This window comes from Mus caroli, unplaced genomic scaffold (genome assembly GCF_978045245.1).
Source record: "Mus caroli unplaced genomic scaffold, Mus_caroli_1 scaffold_7, whole genome shotgun sequence".
Classification (NCBI taxonomy): Eukaryota; Metazoa; Chordata; class Mammalia; order Rodentia; family Muridae; genus Mus; species Mus caroli.
In genome coordinates, this window is record NW_028227262.1 from 22,057,443 (window position 1) to 22,066,620 (window position 9,178).

Sequence of the window (9,178 nt, forward strand, 5' to 3'; positions counted from 1 at the left end):
CCAGAATAGTAACTAGAAGCTGCAGAGATGGCCTCTTCCCTGTGTTCAAGGTGTGAACTCTTTCCTCGTGCTAACTGATCGATTAAAATGCTAGGCAAGAGACCCGGCTAATAAAGGCCAAGTGTCTGGTTTACCTGTTAGTAAAATAAAATAAAAAGAGCTTCGTGTCTAGTTTACCTGTTGGGGTCTTTAAATCAGGTTAACATTTAAAATTACATGTATGTGTGTGTATGGATGTGGATGTGTGTGTGTGAGTACAGAATCCCCTGGAGCTAGAATTACAGGTATTTGTGGGTGCTAAGAACTGTCTGCGCCACCTCTCCAGCCTCCCACCGTTGGCTCTTAATTCTGAATAGTGGTGCCTGGCTGGAACCTCGCAGGTAACTCTCAGGCCCATAGGGAAGGGAGAGAAGCAGACATCCTCAAGGTACCCTAGTCCTCTACGTGGGCTGAACCGACTGGAGGATGGAGGCGGACGCAGCCTGGACTGGGAACCTAGACGAACCTGGGAAAGGGGCGACACCTATCCGCGCCTCCCGCGCCCCCGCGAGCATCTCCACGGCCTCTGCGCAGCACCCCCAGAGGATCGCTGGCTGCGGGGCCACCTTCCTCTGCGCTCGGCAGCTCGCGAGAGCAGGATACAGGCACAGGCGTGGCGCGGGGCCGCGGTTTGAGCACGTTCAGTGGGTCGCGCTCGGGTGGGTCCTCGGCGCTGCGCGTGTGGCGCCGTGGGCGAACAGTGTAGAAGTGCAGCAGCGGGACCTCGTTCCTGCGCGCCAGGAATTGGGAGAAGGGCGGCGGGTTGGTGCCCGGCTGGAAGATGCGCTTGGCGCGGCCCAGGCTCACCAGGTAGTGATGCTTCTGCGACAAGTAGACGTCATAACCATTCTCCAGCGTCCGCTGGCGGAACCTGCAATTCTCTGGGCTGAAGTGAAGCTGTAAGAGAAAGGAAACACAAGAAGTTGAGGGCCGGCGCTCCGCTAGGGGGTGTTGCTCAGCCCAGCTCTGCACCTCCCTCTTAGGAAAGAGCTGAGCTTGGCTCAGGCTTCAGGAGAATGGCTGCTATTAGTCTGGAGGGCACTTTCTGGAGACCTTGGGCTAGCATGCCCAGCTTGCTGGGGCAGTGCCTAGAAAGACCTGATGACGTTCTTCTTGTTCAGTGCCCGCCGCAGGGAGAACTAAACATTCCTATTCTCATTCATATTCATATTCATATCCATATCCATTCATTCTGCTTATATCTCTGTCTGTCTCTACGGTCTGCAGGGAGGACTAGACTAACATTCATCTCCAACCCCTGCCCCCTCGTCCCTCTATCTCCTTCCTGGGGTTTGACTAGATTTCACAGACGCTATGCAAGTACTTTACCACTGAACTACAGTCCCAGCTTTTATCTTTGCTCCTTTGTGTTTTCTTTCCTTTTCTTCTTTCTTTCTTCTTTTTCTTTCCTTTTTCTCCTCCCTTCCTTCCTTTCTTCTTTCTTTTCTTTTTTCTTTCCTCTCCTTCCTTCCTTCTTTTTTTTTTTTTTTTTTGAGGCAGAACCTCACAGTTATTCAAAATGGTCGTGAACTCTGATGTGTAGAGGGAGACCTCGAACTTTCAGTTCTCCTGCCTCAGACAACCGAGTAGCTGGGATTGACAGCTCGTGCTACTGGGCCTGGGTTGTATACCTTTTTAAATTCTGCTGGCTGGAAGGTGGTTGTGGCTTGTCTCTTTGCCTAGAGGTTGGAACTGGGATGGACTTTGAAGGGTCAAAAAGAAGATCAAGACATAGTGTAGATTGGAGATCGGGGACAGGAACTTGCTAACAGATATTCTGGATTTGAACCTTATTTGCCCATTAGTACTGAGTTTTATTGAGTGCCTACCTGGATCTTTAAACACTACATTTGTTTCTTAAACTGTACAAAGAACTGTAGAGGTGAGAGCTTTCTGTGTGTGTAGCTATCTATCCACCCTGGTCAGATGGCGTTCAAGGTGCTGGGAGGTGCACAGCAGTAACAAAACAGAAAACGTTTTACCTCAGGAACCTTGGGGTGGGCATTGAAAAGAGATTCCTGAGTCACCCAGTCCTTCTTCGTTTCTACCTCAAAATTATTGGGACTATAATTACCTTTAGGGTCAGAAAACCTTGATTTATGATCTGAAGGACCAGCTACCACCCCGGAGACACAGGAAATTAATTGGAGGTCATTAATAGGAGGGAGAGCTACAGGTCACATTGTTCATTTCACTTCAGTTACCTGAGGCCCCAGTTGGTAACAGAACTGAGAAGACCCCAAGAGCCTCTCACCCTTTCTAGTGTATAAATTAAAAGCATGAATTGATGTGGCTTTAGAACCCACAACATACTAGGGACTGTATGCCATGCAAGAATGAGCTATAGTGGACAGGGCTCAGAGCCTCATTCCATACCCCAGCTATGAAATCTTGATCATTTCCTACTGAGACTGAACAACCAAGGGGCACTGTAAATGGAATCTCTAAAGCCCTGATAAGAAATACAGTAAGGGATGGAGAGATGGCTTAGAGATTAAGAGGGTGTAGGTTCTCCCGTCCCAGAGTTCAGTTCCTACGCATAAACATACAATTTTAAAAATCAAATCTGAGAGAGAGAGAGAGAGAGAGAGAGAGAGAGAGAGAGAGAGAGAGAGAGAGAGAGAGAGAGAGAAATATAGTCATCATAATGTGGTGACCAATACATAGAGAAACTCACCGATCCAAAAATGTTGCCGTGGAGATCCATACAAAGGAACCTTCGAGTCATGGCTCCTGTTATCACCACAGAGCCAGCGTCCTCTGATGTAATCATCAGGGCACCTGAAAGAGGACCTCTCAGGTCAAAATGCACAGTCGTCCCTTCCTTGAAATGCTTTCTGAAAAGACACCTCAGAGACGCCTCTCTTTGGGGATGGCATTACACAGCCCCTCCCTGTCTAACTGTTCCTCTCATTTCCATGACTCCAACACTTACACACCTCCTGCTTCATCCTACTGCATGCACACCTTGATCTCCTGATATCCTGCATCCATGTAGCACACAGATCGTCCTCCACCTGGCTGCTACCTCCCTCTTTGCCTGATTAGTATCTTTTAGTATTTGGGGCAGCCATTGTGTCTGTCTAGGACATCTGTTTCTAAAGTCTTTTTTTTTTTTAAAGATTTATTTACTTTATTATATGTAAGTTCACTGCCTCTGTCTTCAGATACACCAGAAGAGGGCATCGGATCTCTTTACCCTAACCCTAACCCTAACCCTAACCCTCATGGTTGTGAGCCACCATGTGGTTGCTGGGAATTGAACTCAGGACCTTTGGAAGAGCAGTCAGTGTTCTTAACCGCTGAGCCATCTCCCCAGCACCCAAGACATCTGTTTCTATGATTTTAAAATCTATGTTGAATTTTATTCAAAGACCCAGCTGTATGGAGCCTGGTTCTCCCCCACCCCCACTGCATGTCCCAACCTGTGTGCTCAGAGTTGATTTCTCTTCCCTGCCAGTTGAAGTTGCTTAACCTTCAAGGCCAGCAGCAGCCATTTCTGTGCCTTCTTATTTCCCTAATCAGAACTTATCATCTTCAGCATCGTCCCCTGCCGTTACTACAGTGTGTGCCCCTTACCTGGCTTTACCATATTTGCATGCCTTAAACCTTCCTCCAGAGGAGCAGGGCCCTTCCCCATGTTTAATAGATATCAGGGATAGATAGAATTTGTAGATGCTGGTCCTGGGCATCTTTCAGTAGCCCCTCTTAAAAACTTGCCTTTGACTAAGGCCTGACGCATGCTTGTATCATCTTCTCTTAAGCAGTAGCCAACACCTTGAAATGGGCATTCTGTACTAAATGTAAGATTAAGTCACACTGTATTTTTAAAATGAATGGTGATTCAGCAAGATTTGACATTTTCTGTTAAAAATCATTTACTTAGATGTTTGAGGACACTTCCAACTGCCTGTTGGAACTTCATTTCACAGCCCCGAGGAGCCTGCCGCAAGCGAATCCTTCTTGAGAGAACACAGTCTGTGCCTAGCATATGGTAAAGCATCATGGGGTGATTTGAAGCCTAAGGCCTCTTTCCTACCCCATGTAGACTCAAAACAAAAACTTTCAAGGGGAGTGAGCAGGCGAAGGTTAGATGTTGCCTAACTACAGAAGCTGGTACAGACTGAAGCTGGCTGGTGTGCTCAGAGGGAATGAGGGTAGACATGAGGCTGGGAAGATGATGGCAAAGAGGACCAGTCAGGAACACTCATTTGTTGTGGGTTAGCATTTTGGAAAACTGGCAATTGTGGAGAGGTACCACACATGTTCTTCCAAATGATGTCTGGCTACATGTCTCAGATATATGTCTGATCTTATGTAAACCCAGACATACATATGAAATACAGAGGAATTTATGTCCTGAGAGCTTTTTGGCTCAATCAAATGGGGGACAGGAGATTACATTTAGTGAAGTTGTTTTTTTCCTTTCCTTTCCTTTTTTTTTTTTTGTTTTTTTTTTGTTTGTTTGTTTGTTTTTGTTTTTTTGTGTGTGCCCTTTTAAGTACACTATTTTAAATTCTCAGAACAACTGCTAGTTTGTTAAAATTAACATCATGGCTGGCGAGATGGCTCAGTGGTTAAGAGCGCCGACTGCTCTTCCAAAGGTCTGGAGTTCAAATCCCAGCAACCACATGGTGGCTCACAACCATCCGTAACGAAATCTGATGCCCTCTTCTGGAGTATCTGAGGACAGCTACAGTGTACTTACATATAATAAATAAATAAATAAAATAAAATTAACATCATTATCATTTTAGCAGTTGTTGAAGCATCTTTAAGAGACAAAACAGGATTCAAACTCAGGTCAGTGTCATCTTCCTGCCCTGCGGCTGTGGTCTCCAAAAGAGAAAGTGCTAAAAAAAAAACCAAGTGTCTGTGCCCAGGAGGGGTAATGGCCCCCGTGTGGCTCCTTAAATACCCTGAAGCCACAGGAGTCTCCTTGTCACAGCTCCTGTCACCAGAGCATAACACAGCAGTTCCATTCTGTTTTGCAAGGTTACCACCATCAAATGAGCTAATGGCTTCAAAAAATCCGACCTGACAGTTGACCATTCCCACACCCTGACATCACGCCAGCCTGCCTGACAATTGGAAGCACCGCAGACAGTGAGCACAGTGTACAGACCCTCGCTGCAGGGCCAGTCCTAGTGGAAAACTCACTGCAGAGTAAGGGAGTGACTTCCGGGGGGCGGGGCGTGGGGAGGCGCTTGGGCTTTTTAATGAAACCAACAAAAGCTAACAGAAAAGTTCACTTGGCCAAGCACATGCTAAGTCACACACCAGAAGAAAAGAGTGGGCTACTAAGCAAGGGTGATAAGCAAGCCTCTTCTGCTCTTTGCAAATTCTGTGTTTGATGGAGAGTGGGAACAAGCTGGCCTTGTTCATATTAGAAAAAGCTTACTGACCGTGAAGAGGTCCCAAGAGCCTTCTGAGCTCAGGGGAGCTTGGAGCATCTTTGAGGCAGATCATTTCATCTTGTCAAGACCAACCACCTGAGCAGGAGTTGAACACTCAACTCTTAACCAAGAATTTACTAAAGCAAAACTTGGAAATGGGACAGTAGAAACACGTGCCTCATTTTGTCTTCTTGAAGATATAATGACTTCCAGTGGCACTGCATGCATGTGATGTACAGGCATACATGCAAACAAGACAGTCATACAGATGAAGTAAAATAAACGAATAAAATAAATAAATGGGGTCATAATTAAGCCATGCTCTGCTGTAACTGATGAGGAGGAAGATTATATCAATAGCATGTAAAGAGAAGAACAAGATAAAGAGTCATCCTTATGAAAATGCACATAACTGAGACCAGTACATTAGATAAGTGATACTTTCCCCACAAAGGGAAAGCCTACACAAGACAAAAATTACACCCAGCTAAAGTTGGGTTAATTCATTGTATCGCTTCTCAGCCATATTCATTGCTCCTGGTATCCTCCAGTCCTGATGTCTGTAAGCTCCCAAGGATGTCTGTAAGCCTGCCATTTAGAGTGATCTCACACATCCTCCCTACCCAAGCCTGGACTGTTCCAGACTGACTTCAGAGAGGCCACCTTTCAACAAAGAGATTCTATGATTCTAGGAAAGTTGTATGCACATTCTTTAATCAGAAGCAAATTTCCAATCTCTAGAACCAAAATAGTTCACCCTTATCTACTGTCCAGCACTTCAAATCACATATAGTCTTGCAGCGGAAGTCATGGCTGTCTTCCAGAGAGAAGGCTACAATGGCATTTCCTAAAAGTTGAATAATGCACTGGGAGACAAGAGGTCTATGAAGAACTAGGTCACATTTCCAGTGGCAGAGGGTTGTGTGGTGTCAGGCACCTTGTAAGTCCTGTCCACAGAACACAAGCAGTTCTGGGAACCCATGGAATGTACCCACATTTACTCCAGATTCTCCTCATCAGCCTCAAACCTGACTTCCAAGAGGTAACCCCCAAGCCCCCCTTTAAACCCCTGAGTTTTGGAGCGTGCCTTGTGTTTGGAGAGAGCCTTTCTCCTCCTCTTCCTCCTCCTCCCATTTCCTGTCAGTGTAGCCCATGGGCAGGTGTAAGCTGCTGGCTTTGCATGTGCCTGTACCTGGCTGCTAGGTTTAAGGTCTATTGTTTTCTAGCAGAGAGAAGATTGTTCGCACAGCAAGGCCACATCCAGGAAATGGGCTCACCTACTACAACAGCACAGAGGCGATCATAATCCTTATAGAAAGTTCTTTAGTGAAGTGCAAACTGCCACTGCTCAGTGCTCTACATGGCACAGAGCCTAGCTGCGTCATCTGTACCCTCTTGGAGTAATTTTCCAGTTTTGTTTTGTCTTGTTCTTTGTGTATAGCTGTCTTGTCTGCTTGTATTTCTGTGTACCACATTTCTTCAGTGCCATCAGAGGTCAGAAGAGGGCATTGAACCTCCTGGAATTGGAGTTATAGATCGCTGTAAGCTACCACTTGGGTGCTAGACTGGACCTGGACCCTCTGCAAGAGCAGCAAGTGCCCTTAGCTGCTGAGCCATCTCTCCAGCCCCATTTAGAATACTTTTTGCTTGTTTGTAACATAGAGCATGTGTCTTTTCCAATACCCATCTCTCTTGCCACTCTATTTTCTATGTGTTATTCCGTATGCTGGGAGGGGCTTTCAGTTGAGTACATCTGGTTGATTGACAGGTGTGATTAGTGGTCCAATTTTCCATAGACCCCATCCATCCTTAAGAATATTCCAATTGTTTCACATCACCAGTGAGTTCACCACCAACTAATCAGTTTTGTTAGCAACTAGACCCATTTCAGCTTCTCAGAGAAGAACCAACTACCAACCAACCACACAGGATGCTTCTGAAGTACCCTGCACACCTGCCGAGTGGATGCATTCAGTCAGACTTGCCAAGACAAAGCATCTTGGTGGTCTGTCTTTAACATAATGTCTCTTGAGAAGGTTTGGTTTGGTTTTGAGACAGTCTCACAATATAACCCTGACTAGTCTCTCCCAGTTAAGTTCTGTCTGGGTTATTCTTCTCTTTGAGCCTTTGTCTTTCTGTCCATCTTTCCCTCTAATTCTTGAGCAGAAGAAAAGAAAATTATCTCTCATTATTGGAAATGGGTTACAATAGCAATTATTCAGGTTGAGAAAAACTTGTGAGTCAAATAAAGGGGAAGAAAAAAATATTCCTTTTAGGTTACACACACACACACACATACACACACACACACACACACACCAAAACTATGCATACAAGAAACTAGACAATTTATCTAGCCCAAGGCTTCCCCAATACCTCTGTAGGTCAACAGCATAGAGTTTCCCCTCTTCCCAACCTGGAGCCCATACTCACTGTAGATGGTCTGATGGGGGGTGCCATCTACATGACCATCCCTATGGATCTGTAGGTGATAGCTGGTCCTGGCTGTAGCCGTGTACAGGTGGGTCAGGCTTCCCCAGTTGGAGCCAAGCAATGGGGAAGTGTCCGGATAGGCTCTAGCAGTGCCCAAGCTGCAGACAGTGCACAGCACGCCCACCAGGAGTCTAAGGCAGGTCCCTAGCATTGCACAGCACTGAGTGGCTAATGCTGAGTTTGAAATCTGACACTCCCAGACAGGCTGGGACCTTGCTGGCCTTTCTCTCTTCTTCCTGGGAAGAAGCTGAGAACTGAGGTGGGGATCCTGGGCTAGATTCCCTCCTTTTTTCCCGGGGACTTTTAAAGGGTGGTGGTGTGACATCAAGCAGGAAAAACAATGCCGCCACATCCTCTGTGTTGTAATCATCCATTCGAAGAAAAAGCCCAGACTTCTTAGGCTTGCGGAAGGCGCGTCAGTTCCAGGCACACACATACATGCACGCACACACCCCTCAATTTCAAGCCAGGGCTCCCATAAGTGAATGATGTGTGGGCAAAAGTTATCTGTGACCCCGGGTCATCCATTGACCTGTCCCCACTTCCATCAGGAAGTGTGAAGGCAGCCAGCAGTACTGAAACAAACAAACAAAAAAAAAAAAAACCCAGAAAACCAGAAAGCCGCCTCCTCGCTAACTCATCTCCCTCCAGTGTCCTTGTTTTGGTTTGCTTAAGCCCTTTACCCCCAGCTGCCAAGTGTGTGTTTGGAGCTACTCCTGGCTGTTGCATCTGGCAAGTGTCTCGATATATGGTCATATGTGATGCTATCAGGCAAATGAGACTCCCCCTACCCCCATACACAAACCCCAGGAAGGGTGTTAGGTGGGAGCGTGAGCTCAACACCTCCCATCACCATTCCCAAAGACCTCAAGGCAAGAAGAAAGAAAACAAGGTCTTGAGGTCAGCAAAAATGGCAAGATCTGGTTTCTCAGTTTCCCTCGTCTGGATGAGACAGGGAACTAAACTGGCAATTATGGCTTTGCCAATAGGAAGGAGACTCATTTGGAGGACTGGAATGGCACTACTGGCTGATCAGAGGAATCAGAGGGCAGGAAGGATCCAGGAGCTGCAGGACTGGGCACCTTCCCAGCCCAAGTCCACACCCTGGGACCTTGTGTGAGTGGATGCCTCACTGCAGAAATTGCTCTGTGCATGCCCTCTGTGGAGGTGCGTCTGATGCAGTGGTGTGGGGTGTGGGGTAGGAGGTTGAAGGCAGACTAACACACAACGTCCATTGGAAGGCAGGCTGC

At 46.7% G+C, this 9,178-nt stretch overlaps 1 protein-coding gene across 1 annotated transcript; it reads right to left on the minus strand.

Moving 5' to 3' along the window:
• Window positions 1-410: 410 nt before the first annotated feature.
• On the minus strand, window positions 411-8,079 carry Fgf23 (fibroblast growth factor 23). The gene is made up of 3 exons (XM_021165827.2): window positions 7,869-8,079; window positions 2,717-2,820; window positions 411-936 (listed from the first exon to the last, which is right to left on the minus strand). The coding sequence occupies exons 1-3, from the start codon at window positions 8,077-8,079 to the stop codon at window positions 496-498; spliced, it is 756 nt and encodes a 251-aa protein (XP_021021486.1). The 3' UTR covers window positions 411-495.
• Between the last annotated feature and the right edge of the window lie 1,099 nt (window positions 8,080-9,178).

Coding starts and splice junctions, on each gene's coding strand:
- Fgf23 (XM_021165827.2), bottom strand. CDS start 8,079: ATGCTAGGGACCTGCCTTAGACTCCTGGTGGGCGTGCTGTGCACTGTC. Junction 2,821..7,868: donor CCCCCATCAGACCATCTACA/GTGAGTATGGGC, acceptor GTCCTCTTTCAG/GTGCCCTGATGATTACATCA. Junction 937..2,716: donor ACGGCAACATTTTTGGATCG/GTGAGTTTCTCT, acceptor TTTCTCTTACAG/CTTCACTTCAGCCCAGAGAA.